This window comes from Dermochelys coriacea, chromosome 4 (assembly GCF_009764565.3).
Source record: "Dermochelys coriacea isolate rDerCor1 chromosome 4, rDerCor1.pri.v4, whole genome shotgun sequence".
NCBI lineage: Eukaryota > Metazoa > Chordata > Testudines > Dermochelyidae > Dermochelys > Dermochelys coriacea.
The window spans coordinates 121058688-121077382 of record NC_050071.1 but is presented as its reverse complement, the minus strand read 5'-3'; the positions used below and the strand labels follow the sequence as shown (position 1 = coordinate 121077382).

At 42.4% G+C, this 18695-nt stretch overlaps 1 protein-coding gene across 5 annotated transcripts in view; it reads right to left on the bottom strand.

Annotated features, from left to right (window-relative positions):
* The window catches only part of TBC1D14 (TBC1 domain family member 14), a 119968-nt gene that overhangs the window by 3671 nt on the left and 97602 nt on the right, over positions 1 to 18695 (bottom strand). For all 5 annotated transcript variants that reach the window (XM_038400295.2, XM_043512487.1, XM_043512485.1 and 2 more), the window contains 3 exons: positions 16896 to 17024; positions 13312 to 13421; positions 1768 to 2026 (listed from right to left, as the gene is read on the bottom strand). In XM_038400295.2, coding sequence (XP_038256223.1) covers positions 1768 to 2026; positions 13312 to 13421; positions 16896 to 17024 — 498 coding nt within the window. The remainder of the gene's footprint in view (positions 1 to 1767; positions 2027 to 13311; positions 13422 to 16895; positions 17025 to 18695) is intronic.

The window sequence follows — 18695 nt, the reverse complement described above, 5'->3', positions numbered from 1 at the left end:
ATGTTATGTTAGATGATGACAGTGGTAGCAATAACGATTAGAGAAGAGGACTGAGTGACTGGATTTCAAACGAAGATCTCAAATGGCACTGCACTGATTTGTTTGTCTAGGTCAAAGCACTGAAGTGAACCCATTTATACATTGTACCCTGGACACTCGAAACAAACGTTTGTTGCAGGACACAACTATTTGTGGTCTACCCTACCCAGCCAAGGTGGTCTCTACATTTTCCTCGTTTCAGCACACAAAGAAATGCAGCTATCGACAAGTAGCTTCTTTCTCTGCAGAGGTACAAGCAGAAAGCCAAATTTGCATTGCCATATTTGACCACTATTTGGCTGAGGTTATGACTGGGGATTCTAGTTTTCAGTGATAAAACAAAATTCTCTGATAAAAACCAGACATACATACAAATAGTGTTTCATTTTAATCGCGGAAAAACACGTGACCTTTAGTTTCCCTACCCACCATATAGAGAGCGAGAGTGCGAGCTATCAGTTGAACATGTTTTATTGATATATTTACAATTTTAAGCAAGCTGGAAGCCTATCAGTGCCCATCATTATGATAAAATAGAATAGTCCAGTAACAGTGCCTTGTTTCTTTACTGTTGTTGATGGCTCTGCTGTTTTAGCCTAGTTTTAGTTTCTTTTCATTCAGTTTATGTTTAGCCCTTTCCATATGTTTTACAATTGTCTGCCTTTGAATGTAATCAACAGCTCTGCTGCATACACAGTATAGAATAGCCTCTTACCAGCAGCATGAAATTTGTCCTTACCAAACCTCAATGGGCAGAGGGATAGCTCAGTGGTTTGAGCATTGGCCTGCTAAACCCAGGAGTGTGAGTTCAATCCTTGAGGGGGCCATTTAGGGATCTGGGACAAAATTTGGGATTGGTCCTGCTTTGAGCAGGGGAGTGGACTAGATGACCTCCTGAAGTCCCTTCCAACCGTGATATTTTATGATTCAATGACATGGTCTTTAAAGGGTGAAAAAGTTTTCAGCATCTTTTCATAATTTAATTACTCACATCTAGAGGCTGAAGGGGAATTTGAGATGCGTTAAAACACAACCCCCATATGCTGTTGAATAATCTCTATATGCCGAAGGAGTTTATTGAAGTATGTATAGTTATGTAAATTTAAAGCACATTCAAAAATCAACCACAAGAGGGGGAGGTTGCATGTATTGAATAAGTGACATTGGTACTTTCAGTAAAATTTAATTAATAGTAAATATGTTATTTTTTCACAAAATGTAAAATCTAAAGATTCTCTGTAAAAAAAAAAATATGCAAATTCCAGGTTTTCTGGGGCAATTGGATTTCTAGGATCCCTGTTAATGACAGTTTGGCAACAGAGTGCTGATGGAGAGGAGAAAATTCACAGATGATTCAGTTGTCTCATCTTTTCCCACAAACCAAACCAATTTTTGTTTTTGTTTAAATATGAAGTTATAATACTGAACGTCTACGTCTGAGTTTTCTTTAACCTCCTTTCCCATTAATAGGAGAAAAATTGTCACTATTCAAGTTTGGCTCCACCACAATTTTATTGCAACGAGTACCGATCCAGCTCCTGACTTCCAGAGGGGAGACGTTCAGGACAACCAGCCTTTTCACTAAATGTTCACCTACCAACATTATAAAGTGATCTACATGCCTACCAAACCGTAAAATATACTCTGTTCTGCATTGTCCCAGGCACTGCCAAATATGCCTTCATTTGTTATTAAAAAAAATGAGACAGACAAATACGTTCTCTTTACCTGAGCCCACTTTTTGTTTCTACTTTGCATCTGAATCGCAGCAATAGATGTGAAGAATTCTTCTGAAGGCAAGTCCTCTGGTAACTTTGTTAGGAACTGGGCTATGTGAATAAAGTCCATTTTGGTCAAAATATCTTCAAAAAGTCTTAATATTCCCAAGGCTGTACGGAATAGGAACTCCTCTCCATCCCGGCAGAACACATCCCAAACACGACATGCAAGGTCAAGTGGCAAAGACTTGCTGTACAATGTGAATATCCTGAAAACAGAGGAAAATCTTTAGGGTTAGGGTACAAGAAAAAAATGTAAGCAGCAGAACAAAGGTACACAAGTCTTTAATAACAGCTGAACAAGAGTTTGTTCGTGATCAGGTACTGGAAATTTCATTTATATTTGGTATTTTACACTATTTCACAGAAAGTATAATTTAGATTTCAAAGTTATTCAAAATGTGCTAGGTGGCATACATACCTATAGGAAGACCCAGTTCCTTTCGCTAATGGGCATAAAATCAATAAAGGGAAAGAATGGGGGTGGGAAAGGGATGTACTATACAGAGTAGGCTGAGTGACATTAGGCATGTCTTATAAATTAAGTTTCCCCACTGCACTCCGCCGCCCCAACTCCTTTTGTCTTTTCACATGTTAATTTCCAGCTTAAAATTCCAGGGCTCTTATGCCATGCCTCTCCCAGTGTTTGACCTTGGTCCCCTTCATATAGATGAGCAGTTCTCTCAGGATATACAAGTGAAATAGGTGGCTTATTCAGTTTGTTCCAGCTGCCATGGAAGAAGTAGGTCTTCAGGTAGAATTTGTGTAAGGAGAGGGTACTGGGCCTTTGATATCCAGCTCAGAGGAAGAAGATGAAGGTGTGGCAATGGTTGCAGGAGAAAGACAAATTGAGCAACATGACTGACATAGCTGGTGGAACACAAGAGTGAAAAAGTTCTGGTGATGAGATAAGAAGGTAGGGGAACCGTGTTTAATCTTGAGGGTGGTCACAGGAAGCTTGAACTTAATGTAACAGAGAAGGGGAAGCAGCTGGTAGGATTTAAAAAAGACAGACATATGGGCCAGGAAGATTACTCTAGAGACTGCATTTTGAAGAGGGCCTGGAGGGGGCAACATGGATATTGAGGTGGCCAGAGAGGAAGCAGTTCTAATAAATCATGATGAGAGTTTCAACAACAGTGTTAGCAGTGTGGCCACAGCTAAGAATAAATCTTACTAACATTGCATAGGAAGACTCTGCAAGATGTGGACACAGTCAGGGTGCGTGCCAAAGAGAATTGAAGGAAAGAGAAAGAGGAATTGAAGATTATCCCCAGAGTCCAGGCCTGACTGACCAGGAGAATAGTTGTATTCACCAGTGACAGAGAAAATGGGAGTGGGGTGAATTTTGGTGGAAAGGTCAGTTCAGGCGACCCTGAATTTAAAGGGATGGCAAGATACGCAGTGGGGAATTGATGAAGGGAGAGAAATGTGTCAATCACAGGCAAAAGATGGCATAGTTCAAACTGCATGAGTAGATGAATGTGCCAGAGGAAGGTTACAGAAACAATAGCCTAAGAGAGAACCTCCTCTTGGTACTGAAACCACATCCTCACTAGCCTCCAAGGGCCCACAGGTCCTCCGAATTGCCCAAAATATTGACTTTATTGCAATATGAAATGGAGTGATACTCCAACTCCTTCATTCACTCATCTTTGTTCTGGAAGACAAATCCGTTTTGATTCACACTAGTATCATCAGAGTAGTGACCAAATTTCAGTATAGAGTCACTGGCATCCCACTCTACCGTATTAGACTACAGATAACTAAACGAGTAATTAATATTGTATCATTACTAATTCCAGCTTCTAACTATACCTCTGCACTGAGAGTGTGGCTACAGCCATACTGCAAGTATATTTTCTAGCATTCTGAATGATCACAGTTAGTGTTCCTATGAACTAACTGTTGCACAGAATTTTTCTCCAGCAGAGGTCAGCAAATCACCTAAATCAAACTTTAAACCCTCTTCCATCAATTCCCTAAAGTTTTATAAAAGAAGCTGAACTTCTATGTATAGTAAATAAATAGTAGTTACTGCTTGAATACTAACTGATGTACTATTTACCATAGGAGGCCTACCCTTTACTTAAAATGGAGTTGTTATAACAGCAAGAATTAGTACAATAGAATAAATCAAGACAAAATGCAATTCTTTGCATATAGTTTTGATGCCATTTGCTTAAATTAAAAAGGAGTAACTTTACAGGCCTTCACGGACTTCTTCTGCTTGCTTTATCAGATTATTTGAATAATAATACCTAAACAAATATCATGCTCTTCCCTCTGGAAGAAAGTAGTTTACAAAAATGGGCAAGCATTCTCCCCATTTTACAGATAGGGAGATGTGATTAAGTAATTTGCCCAAATTCATACAGCAAGTAAATAAATTTGGAAACAGAACCAAAAGACATGAAAATTCAATACTAAAATTTGCCTGGTTTTTTTATATATATAATGATCATGGTGGTTTGTAAAAAAGAAAAGTAGAAAAGATGAAATAAGAGAACAATGCATTCCACACAGACCTTAATTTCTAAATATAAAAATAGACAAGGCAGAGAAGGGGCAAAGAATGGAGAATACCACACTCTTCCAGAGAAGTAAAGTTTTGTTTTTGTTTAAATCCTCTCTGACTGGCTTTGTTGCTGTGTAGTCTACATGCACTTCTAAGAGATATGTGGAAATCATGCCCCATGTAAAAAGCCCTTTCATTTGAATCAATATAACATAATTGTTAAACCCTGTAGTCAAATGTACGTAAAAGGATACCCAAGTTTCCTAAGCAACAAGCTATATAGTGAACAGTGCAGTGTGTGACTACGGAGTGATTAAAATGGCCCTGAAACACTATGTCAGGGGTCGGCAACCTATGGCACGCATATCAAAGACGGCACGCGAGCAGATTTTTAATGGCACACTGCTGCCTGCTGAGTCCTAGCTGCCGGCCCCACTCAGCCTGCTGCCGAACCCAGGCCGGCAGTGGGCTGAGCAGGGCCAGTGGCCGGGACCCCGGCAGGCAGCAGCATGTCATTAAAAATCCTGCCCGCCCCAGCTCGCTCTTCTTCACCCCCCGGCCGGGGCAGGGTGAAGAAACTTGGTCCTGCCGACTGCTGCTGCAGGGCAGGCAAGCTCCCCCTCCCCCGCCTCTTCCCCCAACATACTGGGTTCTGCCCCTCCTCCTCTCCCTCCCTGGCGCCGATCAGCTGATGGCCCTTACAAGGGAGGGAGAGAAGCGGAGCCGCAGTGCGCTCGCTGCTCCGGGGAGGAGACGGAGATGAGGTGGGGATGGGGCGGTGGAATCAGGGCATACCCCCTCCAGCCCCCTGCCGTAAGCCGCTCTGGGCAGGGGACTGGGAGCACTGCCATGACCCCTGCACCCCCCTCCCAAACCCCCAGCCCTCTGCCCTGACCCCTGCACCCCCCACACATACTCAGCCCCCTCACACCCCATGCCTTGACTCCTGCACCCTCCTCACATGCCCCCAGCCCAGACTCCTGCACCCTCCTCACATGCCCCCAACCCCCCCACACCCCATGCCCTGACTCTTGCACCCCCCACATTCCCATCCCCACCCCTCGCACCGAACGGGAGCTCCTGCACCCCCCCCCAACATTCCCACCTGCACCCCTTGCACCAAATGGGAGCTGCCCAGGTAAGCACCCCACACCCAAATCTCCTGCCCCAACCCTGAGCCCCCTTCCTCATTCTAGCTCCTGGCCAGACCCTACACCCCAACCTGCTCCTTCACCCTGAGCCCTGTGCTCAGTGCACTCCCACCTTCAGCTCAGTGCAGAGAGAGAGAGAGGAAGAGAATGGGCTAGAACCAAGAAGAAGGTAGGTACCCACTCTATGTGGGCAGGGCCGGGATCCCAGACTGGCAGCTGGCTGAGCGGGACCAGCAGCCGGGACCCTGGATGGCAGGAGCCGGAGGATGGAACCCCAGACTGGCAGCAGGCTGAGCTGTGCAGCTCACTGCCAGTCTGGGGTCCCAGCCGCTGGCCCCTTGCCAGCCTGGGTCCCGGCCACAGGTTCCGCTCAGCCTATTGCCGGCCTAGGTGAACGGAACCCCAGGCTGGCAGCGGGCTGAGTGGGCCGGCGGCGCAAGATCAGCATTTTAATTTAAATTTTAAATGAAGCTTCTTAAACATTTTGAAAACCTTGTTTCCTTTACCTACGACAATAGTTTAGTTATAGAATATATAGACTTATAGAGAGAGACCTTCCAAAAAACTTGAAAATGTATTACTGGCACTGAAAATCTTAAATTAAAGTGAATAAATGAAGACTCAGCACACCACTTCTGAAAGGTTGCCGACCCCTGCACTATGTGGTCATCAGGGCACATGGCAAATAGATAGTCTCTAGAGCTGACTGTGTATCATTAAAATTGGATGATGAATGTGTTCATTTGCTCTGTCTTTATCCATAAAAGCTGTTCTGTTGTCATGACTTCAGTCCTGACCTAAAATTACCCATGTGCATAAAAATGGCAGCTATGCAGAAAGTTACAGAAATTTTCAGCTCCATACACTAGAATAACCTCTCCGTTACGGAGAAAAATTACTTTTAGGATAAAAAGGATCACTCTGAAAGCACTAATCTTACTTTATTCTCTTCACAAATTGAAAGGAATTGGGATAATTAATTCATTAATGCTAGTAAGGAGTTTATGTATAAATCCCTGGGGTTTGTCATTAGACTCTGTGGATTAGTGAACAAAACAGTGCACAGTAAAACAATGCTTGAAACAATTATTAAAAATTGATATTGCACATACTCTAATAGAATTTCAAACTGAAATATTTGTAACTATCAGAAATCTCAGCTACTGCTCTGAAGCTGAATTTATTACATGTTAAAGTAATAGAGCAGTACTGACAGGGAGGCAACTATGCCACTCGCTCTTAGAACATTTCTGTCCCTATCATGCATGTGCCTTCCCTTAGTGGGAAAATCCGTACTATGGATAGGAGGGGTTTATTAACAAATAAAGGGATGCCAGATATTAGAGTAATTTAAATACAGCCATGGATGCTATTAGGTGGAATCAGGGGAGGAGAAAGTACTACAGGTCCCTGCTCCTTTCAGCTCCATTATGATAAAAATATGCATATACAAGTATTTTAGGGGAGTTCTAACCGGCCTTTGGGATGCCACACAATGAGAGCACAATCATTGATAACTTGCAAAAAAGTATCATGACCGCAGAAGTCAGCACTGATGCCATGGTATGACCATGGTGAGCAACAGCCTATGAGTTATTATTTCATCAAAATAACTTAATACAGAATTTTGCATCAGGGTATGTCACATTTTGGCCTGACATAATTGAAGCACACCAGTTAAACCGAAGTCAGACTTTATAATAGAAATGCCATCTACTTTATCCTTTTAACATATCTGTTTAGTTGCACAAAAACTTTTCTAAAAACTAATATCTTAGAATCCAGTTATATGCACTGTTGAACCATTCAGCTGCATACCCTGGTCCTCCCTCTCTTTCCTTGTACTGTTACCTATCCTCACTTGTTGAATCTTTATTAACATACACTGCAATCTTCAGGGCAGGGCCTGTGTCTTTAACATTAATACCTACTACAATAGTGATCCCATTCTGATTAGGTCCGTTAGTAATTACAAATACATACAAGTTTGTTGGATGGCAGAGATTTTTCTACTTCAGCATTAACCACATTGTTATAGTTGAAAACAATAAAACTTCTTTCATTTACTCCTGGGAAGGAACAGACCTGTCCAAAAGGTACTCTGTACACAGGCTCTGCACAAACGTACTATGCTACACATATCGATTGCTCGATAGCCAGCCTTGAGTCTCTAAAATCCACCAGTGGAACTCTTGTTATTAGAATAGTTATGGTTAAATACACTGGTTCTTCGAGAAGATGCAGCCATGTATTCCATTTAGGAGTGTGCGCGCCCAGCGCATCAGAGCCAGAGAATTTTGCTTAGCAGCTCCTGTAGAGGGGCAGTGCTTGCACCTCATGGCCATAGCCCCTCCCTTGGCTATATGAGGCAGTGCTGTCCTGACCCCCTTCAGTTCCTTCTTACCGCCCATGGCTGAAGTCAGAGCTCTGTGTGGTCTTAACCTCACAATCTCTGATTTTAGTGCTATAAAGTTAGTAGTACCCTTAGTGTTAGTTATATTTAGTTACGTATTCCCCTGTGACGTCCTCACTAGAGTTTAAACATTGTCCATTGTGTGTGTTGGGGGGGGGGAATGACCCCTAACAATGATCCCCACATGCAGTGCTTGCTGCACTTGGGAGAGGCCCATGTCAAGGAGTCGTGATCGATCTTTAGATCATTCATGAAATAGACTCAAAACAGCACCCAGTTGAACAGGCCATGTGGCCTACTTTGACACTGAGGCCCTCCTTGGATTGAAGGTTGCCCTCAGGTTCAGAAAGTGCTGCTGCTTTGCGTTCTGGAGCAGGAGCCTCTCCGAAGAGATGGAGGAGCCGTTCCCCATCGAGTGCACAGGGGGAAAGGTTGCATAAGACTGATCGACTCTTCCGCCTCCACCAGGAGGCGTATGGCTCATGGCTTATGCATATGGCTCGTGCCGGCACTGGGAATGGTGCCTATAACTGCTCACTGTTACAGACACTGTACCATTAACTCCGGTTCTGGCCCCAGGGCATCCGTTGAATCCTGTACCAATGAGGGAGATGCTCGCACAGTTTTCATGTCAGTGGCGTACCAGGTGGCTACCGACCTCCTCTACCTTTCCATCCTGACCTTCTTTGGCACAGCACTTTGCCACATCAGCATCGTTTATAGCTCTGTTGGCTGGATGGGCCACTGAATCCCTTGGGTCCCTCAGCACCGCACCCTGATGTTCCCCTTCCACAGTCTGTGGAACAAGGGTAAGGTACCAGGCTTGATGCAAGGGACCTTGGTGCCAGGAAACTCCTCAGCACCGCTGCAGTTAGCACTGCAGATGTTACCTTGGCAGCTTTCACCGCCCTCCACTGTTGCTGGTGACTTGGGGGTTGATGCTGCCTCAGGTCACTGATATACTTGATGCCAGTGGTACCGCTTCCATCATTGGGTCCAGTTCCTGCCTTGTTCCGGGTGACAGAGGAGTCAGACTGATTACTTACGCCCTCAGGACTGGACCCACCTTTGTCCCAGAAACCCGAGGCTCCTCAACATCAAGGTCAGGGTCTTCCTCTTCCTGCTCGCCATCATCCGCTCCACATCGGGGACCATTTATGGAGCGCTACGGGCACCAGCACTCATCTCGCAGTCAGGCTGGGGCACCCATTGGCCACTCATGCCCTATCCTTACCAGTGACCTCACAGAACCCATGGGATGCTGCTAAGTCACAGAGATTGCACTCCTCAGCTTGCTCCAAGGCGAGGTTGCTGGGCAGATCGGTGATGGGAACTGTGGACCCACTGCATGTTCAGGCACCAGTGAGCCTTTTCTGTGTGGAGCCCATGTAGCTGCCTCTTCCAGCTCCGCTGGTCCAGGAATGGGAGCCAGCCTTGGCACAGTTAACCACCCCTTCTTCATACCAGACAATAAAGCAGTGCCTAGTTCTTCCTGTTCTCCAATGCTGAAGGATGTCAAGGCCTATAAGGACATTTTGCGGCACATGGCTTTTCGCTGGGCATTCAGGCAGAGATCTTGCAGGAGAATACCCATAAGTTAGTGGATATCCTGCAGCTGTCTGTTCCTGGGACAGCAGTCATGCACTTCTAGAGCCTGAAGAAAAACCTCTGGAGCATGTTGTGTTTGGTATCACATACTGTAAAGCACACAGAGAAATGCTATTTCATCCTGGTGCAAGATCTTTTACTTCCATCTGGTCCCAAACTCCCTACCTATAACCACAGTGAATGATAGGGCATGGCAGGGCAGGTTTAAGTCCGTTCTTAAGAAGAAGGTATTACACTACACCCCATATTCATCATGGGGGTATGATTATGACAATTAAATAATCTGGCCCCATGCCAAAGGCCCCCCACAAAGCTACATTGCTCAGGTGTGAGCTTCAGTCCTGGGTAGTGGGACTCAGGGCCTTGGGCTTCAGCCCCCTGCAGTGGGGCTTCAACATTTTACTCTGGGCCCCAGTGAGTCGAATGCTGGTCCTACTTGGCAGCACCCCTAAAACTTGCTTGCGGTCCACCAGGGGGCCCTGGACCCCTGGTTGAGAACCACTGCTCTATCCGACATCTTTGACTCCTCTCCACTGGCTTCCCCACTTGCCCCTTGCCAAAGCTTTTCAAGGTTGCTTCCAAGGCTTTGTGCACCTCCAGTTGTCTTCCCCCCTCCTCATCTTAGTTATGCCAGCTTCACTGTCGCCTTTGTCCCCTCCTACTCCCACTCTCATGCCTTCTTTCATGCTATCCCTGTGCATGAAACAGCATCCCAGCCACAACTCAACACATCCTCATCCTTTCATTACTCCATTCCCTCTCAAAAGTTCATCTCTCCCCCTCCCCCACCATACACATGCTACCTACACCACAGCTTTTCCATTCCAATTTTACATTAAAGTGAACAAAATCAGAATACCCTAAATTTGCACTCTCCTTTGGATCTCCTGGTATGTCTTGTGCTATGTATCTGACTCAGACTGCAAGCACCTTGGACTAGAGATTGACTTTAAGATTTGTTCCATGAATACTGTATAAGCACAATATTGGTGCATTAACAGATAAATAGCTCTTGAAGATCATTAACATATCAAACCTAGATTTCAATACAGACTCTATATATTTGTGTAGTTTTGTGTTCAAGGTCTTCAAAAGTGATTGATTGATCGATCTGTAAAATGGTATTAATACTTCCCTACCTCACAGGGGTGTGGTGAGAATAAACATATGCAAGCCTGAAGTGTTTTGAGATCTACTGATCAAAAGCGCTATACAAGAGGTATTATTTTTATTTTAGGTGCCTCAGTTTTGGAGTATTTAAGATTAAACATCTCAAAGTGCCTGCTTTTCAGAGGACATATACTCAACACTTTCTGAAAATCAGATCCCTTCTAGGGATCTCCAGTTGACCACACCAAAATAGAGGCACCCAAATTCATTTTCCATTTTAGACACTCTGAGCCATTAAACACCAAGGCATTTTCCAACCAAGTATAATATTTAAAAAATGTTAACTGTGCACAACAAACCAACTGAAAGGAATGTATGGTTAAGGCTGAAATGTAAAACAGGTTCAACTATTAGCAGAGATTTCTGGATGCAATCTGACCATATTTAAATGGTAATGTGGTTTTCCAGTCTCAAGCAGTGAGTTTATCCAACCTAGTCACAACACAAAAAACTGACAATACAATACAGGTTACTATCTAGGTTACTTAGCAGTACTTATAATTTGAGGAAGTTTCCTGCATTGATGCATGTATGGATATACTGTGGCTGGTGTGCCAAATCCCAAAACCCTGGGGCTGCACAGGTAGTTTAGGAAGGAGAAATATCTTTGTAGTAAGATGAGGCCCTGAAACAAACTCTTTTATCAGAGGCCCAGTCTGAGGCCTGAAGCCTGAACCAAAGTACTTCCAGGCATTGCTAAGCAAAGGCTGGGCTGTGAGGCAGAGGCAGGCCCCACTCACAGAAGTTGGCAAGAGGAGGGCTGCTAGAAGCAGGTGCATCCACACATAAGTGCTAATAAGAGGAACTTGTGCCAAGATGGCATCAGAACACTCTACAGAGATAAGGAACAGGCAGGTGCATCTTAAAAACAGGGTCAAAAGGACAACATGATGGATAGATTTGTTTGAACCAACATGTAACAGGGGAGAAGCAGCACCGTAATGAGTAAAGGGGCTGCACCTCAATATATCAGGAGGGATGAGTAATCTGTTCTGCACCTGTATAAGAATAGGTCTGGAAGGGCACACAGTCTTCCAGCCTAGGGGGGCGGTGGAGTGTCCCACCACTGACTGAGCTGTGTCCATTGCCGGGAGCACATATTCGTAGTATGTCCGGTAGAGTCTATAGGAAACTATTACTGTCCTTCGTTTGACAATAAACCTGGCCAAGTGCCTTTGTATCTTACTAGAGTCTGGGGTCTTTGGGGGTTCTCTCGGGTCTGCTGTGTCAGCTATCTGCGCAGAACTGTGGCAGCACACAGAAGGAACACGCACGGAGCCGACAGTTATCATTGAACAAGAGCAGAGCACCACACCGGTAGCTACTGACAACAACCTTTACAATAGCGTGCCTCCACTTATATTAAAGGAGCTTACGCAAAGGATACATTAAATGTAAGAAGTTGTGATAGCACACACAGATTAACCACTTTTAAACTGAATGCATCCGAGGAAGTGAGCTGTAGCTCACAAAAGCTTATGCTCAAATAAATTTGTTAGTGCCACAAATATTCCTTTTCTTTTCACTTTTAAACTGTTAAGCCAATTTAACGTGGAAATCACAGGATCAGAAAACAACATTTTAATCAAGACGAATGGTTGAAATCTTGCTTGATCAGCCATTAATGAAGTTTCAACTTGCAAACAGTCCCCTTGGAGTTCTGAAGACAACATGCTACCAAAACACTAGTAGCAGCGTCATATTCAGAGATTCAAATCCAACTCCTCTCCTCACCCTGAAATTTGAAGGGGTTCAGATTTGTGGTTTCATTTCTAGTCAAAAGGCACTAGCTCTGATTAAGGACTAACTGAAGGCAATTTCATATTTCAAAACACTTCAACTGCCAGAAACCAACAGATACTCTTTTGTTCTCTCCTAATCAAAACTTTATGTCTCTGTCTATACTTTAACTTTTAACTGGTCTGTACCAACCAGTGGCACAATTGGCTATAAATATGATTTGTGTCCATACACCACACAGTTAATTCTGTGTTAATAACTCTGAAAACGAACCATAATTCATCCAACTAGATAGAGGCCTAAGATAACACATTTGTCCTCCCATAACCACCGATATATTGTTGCGTGGCCAAAAACTGTATAGTCATGCCTGTGCAACCTGTTTTTCTGGTTCTCCTTCCTCCCACCTCTGTGCAGAAAATCTCATGCTGTCCCTACCCATGTGCTGTTCTATATGCATGTCTCCCAGGCACTTTATCACCTACTCATGGAGTATGGGATAGCTACCAGATTTTCCCAGAATGCAGATTCAAATGTGTGGCAGATAGGGAGGTGCAAACTCTGCTGACATACAGCTATTTTGTGAAATAAGCTGATGCATGGACACAACTCAGCCATGGAGTAAGATAAAAAGTTTAGAGAAATGTCACAAATTGCTTATAGAAGTAAGTTTCTACTTATAGCGTGGATAGAAGTTTGTTTCAATTTTAACATAAAAACTACATTTTAACAGACAGTTTTGAAACAAAGTTCTTTGCTGAAAGAAAGTACTTAAATAGAAATGCTGACCTAATCTCTACAAATTTTGTAAACTCATTATTATATAAAGATGTGTACGACACTAAAAGCTAGTATGTACACATTTAAAATTATACAATACTTTGACAGTCTTACCAATCAATAAGATAGATGTCAGGAGTCAAGTTATTTTTTTTGAAGTGAGCAAATAACTTTGGCAGATTTTCTTCAAAGAATACCTCAAATGCTGCAAAATAGGTCAACATCTGGGAAAAACGAAAGAAAAATCATTAGGTATTAGTGAACTTTTTTTTTCTTCTTCTATTAAAGTTCTAAGGAACTTAATTTCAGGACCGCTTCTTGAAGCGGGCACAAAACCCCAACAATATGAATTATACACTGTAAAATATATAGCCAAATGTTTACACAAAGGACTTAAGTGTCTGAATGTGCATGTATGTTTGAGTTCCATTCCGTATATTCTCCTAAAGCTGTTCAATGGAACAAATGATTGTTTTTGATCTAGGCCAGTTTCCTTTCAGAAAGAAAAACACCAGCAGGTGATATAAGCAATTTACTGGCTACTACACTTAAATGCAATGGAAGATTATTATTATGATGATGATAACTTAAGGGTGCTTTCCGTTTATGCAGTAATAATCTTAGACTGAATGAATTCCAGTCCAAAGAGTTTACAACCAATAAAGAAGTTTATTAATCCTTATTAGAGAATTAATAATGACAAGTTATACTCTTGCACACAATTTTCACTCGTAGTATCCAAAATGATTTACGAAGGAGGGTAAGCATCATTTGCATTTTACAGGAGGAGAAACAGAGAAGGCTGAAGGTCACTCTTCAAATCAGTACCAAAGATGGAAACAGAAACCAGTTTGACTCCCACTCCAATGCCCTACTAGACCTTTAATAAAAGGAGAGAAATGGATTGTGAAATGTGATTATTAAATATCCAGATAAAATACAATACACAATATGATGTGTCACACAGGTGGAGAGGTAAACTGTTAAAGAGTTAACAAAATATTTGCTCTTTTCTTGCTCCTCCCCCATCATGCCTTCTCTCAATCCCTCTGGCTCAGCAAGGTTCTTCCCTCTCCTCCCCCTCTGCCCCCATTAATATATTTTTGGTTACAATATGCACCAAAACTAAAATGGTAGGAAAAGTCTGAGATTCTCCCAACACAAATACAACAGTTGTGGTGGGAAAAAGTGTCCTGCAGGTATGACACAAGGGAAAGTGAGGTGGATGGAAGGAAGAATGGAAGTGAGTTTTTGGTTTTTTTTTTTTAAAGTCCCCTTTAACAAACCCATTTTCTTTGCTTTTTAACATTTTTCTTCTTCTTTTCCATGTACATTCTGGAGCTTTTCTGTTTCAGCTGACTGGAGTGTTAAGCAAACGGCTGGAAAACTGAGCCAAGGAGCACAATAAGAACTTAGAGCAACCAATCAAAGAGCAATTACATGGCACAGAAATAATGATACAATAATTGTGCAAAATCCCTTCATTTAATGTGTCATTGAGAAAAAGCTGTACAGTGAACATGCAAATCAGAAATAGAGTGCAGGGAACTGGAGAAAAAAATTGTCCAGTTATGCATTAGTAACAGTACAGAATTCCTGCAGCTGGCTGTGAATTCTATTGCTCTATAATGTAATTTAAAAAATCTAAATGTAGGTAGGTAATGCAATATCCAGTCCTAGCTTCTAAATTATCTTAATATTTAGATAGTAATGCCAGTACATACTAAAGCCTTGCAATTGCACAGCATTCCAGACACTGTATTTTATGCAACACTCTTAAAATGGTCTGAAAAATTTGGTGCTATATTGCTTTCATTAGACAGAGAGTCTTACTAGAATTGAATTGAAATAGTTGAAGGGGTATTTTATCTTGATCCCGACGGATTAATTGGTAGGTATGTTTACTCAAGATTATGTGTGACATTATAGTGTATTCTACCATTTTCTTAAATATATGGCATGTTTCAAATATTATGACCACCACAAGAGCATGGATATATAATTTTTATTTATAAGTGGAATAAAGTGAAGCCCTGAAATGAATATGTAACTATAGAGTCATGAAGTAACATGAATTTAAGCAATTACTCAACAAGATACAAAAAAAAAATCATTAAATTACTAGAACTACTAGTAGTACTAATAGTGCTATGGCCATAAATTGAACATTTCCAGATGGTTTAGAAAACGTTAAGAACTCATGAATAGTACATGTCGATTTCTCATTTTGGCAATCAAGATTTATTGAATTTACCTCTTGGATCAATAAATCTCATTTACCTTCAGAGAAGTTTAGTGTCAGATTATTATATCTGTTCCGTAGATGGTTGAACAGACACAGGAAGATAAAGTTACACAGCAAATCAGCATTGGATCTGGAAAGACATCCCATCTCAAGCTCCCCTTACTAACCATCAGAAAACTCATACTCACTTTAAATCATCCTATCAAGTCTGTTGCTTTTTCCTTACTACATTTTACTACATAAGGGTGGCAAGATTTTCCCTAGGATTTTAATCTAGGATAGGCAGTTGGGGAATACTGTAGTATTTCCACAAGTTCTCACCACCACCACTTTCCTAAAAGCATTTGTTTACTACACCTCCCATTTAGTTAATAGGGGCTAAAACTGATTTGTAGGCAATAGTCCTGTGGGCTACCAAGGCACTAACTTTCCACTGGAAAAAAAAGTTCTTCTAGCAAATATCACTCTGCTGCCAGCCTCATGGGTAATATATTTGTCTGCATGAGCACAACAGTGCTCTCTCTCTATTGCTGGGTGCAGCCAACTGGAATCAGAACAAGACTGATCTTGCTGCTGCCATTGTGAATTGAGTTGCAACATGCCACCTTAGAGGCTTCTACTGCTGACGAGTTTCAGGAATTGCAACAGAGCAGTCACATGCATCAGTCTCCTATTATACAAGGGAGGAAATGCTGACAGTCACTCCCACAGCGATCCGTCTGTTCCTTCTACCTGTTTTCCCCACTTGAACTTTTAAGAAACTAATAGCCTATTTTTGTGCATATACTTCTAGTTTAAAAAGGAAAAATAGGGAAAATGTACAGAATGTCACATATTTCTTTGTCAAATAAAGCGATTTTCAAAAAAGTCATAAGGCAGCTACAGCAGATCTGTAAGAGCTAATACAACTAGAATGAAGTTTGGAAATTTTGGTATGTTCCCCATGTAGTCGGTTATGCATGCCAGCGGGGAATTTCAAAGAAGCCTAAGGAAGTAAGGATTCGGTTGCCCAATTCCCTTAGCTAACTCTCAAATCCCAGCTGACACAGCAGAACTATGAGAGAGAGAAAAATGGGAAACCTGATTGTAGAGCAACCAAATTGTAGAGCATCAACAGTTTATTTTTAGCAACCTATTAGTTTGGGATAAAAAGTGGTCCAATCCATTTTTGTAAGGCTGTTTAGCTGAGTTGGGCTCCCACATACAATGCATGCATTAAATTGCACTTAGAATAATCATGCTCATAATCATCTCTGAGCATCACACAGTACTAGGCAGCTATTTCATTCAGTTTTCCCCTTTCAGTAATTTTTATTTTTTAACTGTTGCTTTAAAAATAGATGTTAGATAGAACTTTGAAAAACAGACTATGAACACTTGCTGTAGTTCTGTCTTGTACCTGAACAGATCTTCAATATAAGCATAAAGGGATTAGCGTTTCCTTTGTACTTACAAGGCCATGGTCCACTCGAAAAAATGCCATCTGACAAGGTTTATTCAGAAGGTTAGAAAAAGCAATGAAGGCATCTGCAGTATCCAAATTCAAGATCAATACTGCAGCTATGAATGACATGCCCTGAACCTAAAGAAAGAAGATACAGTGACTGGTGAGTAACCTATTTCTACAAAAATGTTGCCTTTTCACAATCATACTTGTGCGATGCACCACTGAGTTTTGTAAACCTTCCAGAAGGATGTGCTTATTGGGGCCACACAAGCATCCTCTCTCAGGGCATCAAATTTTCACAGCAGAGATTCTAACAAGGCCACAACCATCTCAGTTCTTTTCAGTAAACCAAAGAGACCTCAGGAAAAGGAAAGGATGACAGAAGTGTGAATATCCAGAGGCAAGGCTCTCAAATAAACAGTTACTTCTCCTTCTGAGGTGGCCTGTGCATGGGTCCCACTTGCAGAAAGCTGGGTTGTGACGTTCACATTAAACAAGGACTGCTCTCCTGAAATATCAGAGCTAAGAACTATGTTGATAGACAGAAGTACTGAATAAAGGCATAAATAGTACTACAAAGAGCAGCCCTACAGATCTCTGATGGAAATAGGAGAGGCATGCCACCAATACTACTTTACATCTGGGAGAGTGAGCCCTTAGTAAGACCTTTAGGTACTAAGACTCACCCAGCTAATGTGCCTCACTACTCTGCTACAACCACTTAGTTAACTACTGCTATTCCATGGACATTTGCTGCAGTTCTGATCGCAGCACCAGATATTTCTGAAACTATAAACTTTGGCTCCAATTGTCTGGCCTTTTATCAGACACACACACCCGCCCACCCCTCTATGGAAGACCTCCCGTTTGAAGGGAAGAATCTTTTCTGCCTGAAGATGGAGGAAACACTTGAGAAAGAGACCACCGCCAAGTCCACTGCCAGCTTTTGGGGTTCCTGAAATCTGACCAGAGGATGCGGACCTACACTTCAGCCTCCTACCAGTGCCACAATCATCATCTTAAGTCCAGTGGTTCCTACCACCTTTAGTACCAGAAAGGGCAGCCTCTTCAACAAATGAAGTAGGGCAATGGGAAGCGCTTCATATATCTGCTTTACCACTGACTATTCATTTGTCTTCCCTGTCTGCAAGACCTCAGACATGGCATGTTACCAGAGAGTCCAGAGACAGTTTAACATCTATTTCCCTCCCTTCCTCTCTTCCCTTTGTAGATTCTTTCATTCATTTCTTTGCAGCATGGAGTATAATTTCTATTCACTGCTAGTTGCTGGAGATGATTTGGTTAACATATATAAAACTAATCCACTCTATGAGCTTGTCTACACAGTGACTTTGTCCACACCAGCTGGGCTGTAAATTCCAGTGCACACCAGCATGTTGTGCACTAACTAGCCTATGTGGATCTTGCTGGCACATGCTACAAGTCCCCAAATGCGCATTCGTGTAGTCCTGTTTCAGACTGTACTATGTTAATATGCACTAGGGAACTTTTAGCACACCAGGAGGTTCCACTGCCATTAGAATTTACACCCCAGCTAGCATGGACTAAGGCACCATGTATCTGAGCACTATGTTGCCTACTTAACCACCCATTTCCATCCCTTTTAGGGACCTAAGGTTTCTAATCTGTCCAACTGAGATTTCTTATCCCGATTTGCCTGACAATGAAGCCAAAAATGGTCTCTGCTATCCCTTTTCAGAGGTATACAACAGACCTGATGCTGGATCAAAGGACCTGGCCTCCTCAGTGAGGAAAGCTTGGAGCCTCTGCTGCCAATCCAAGTAG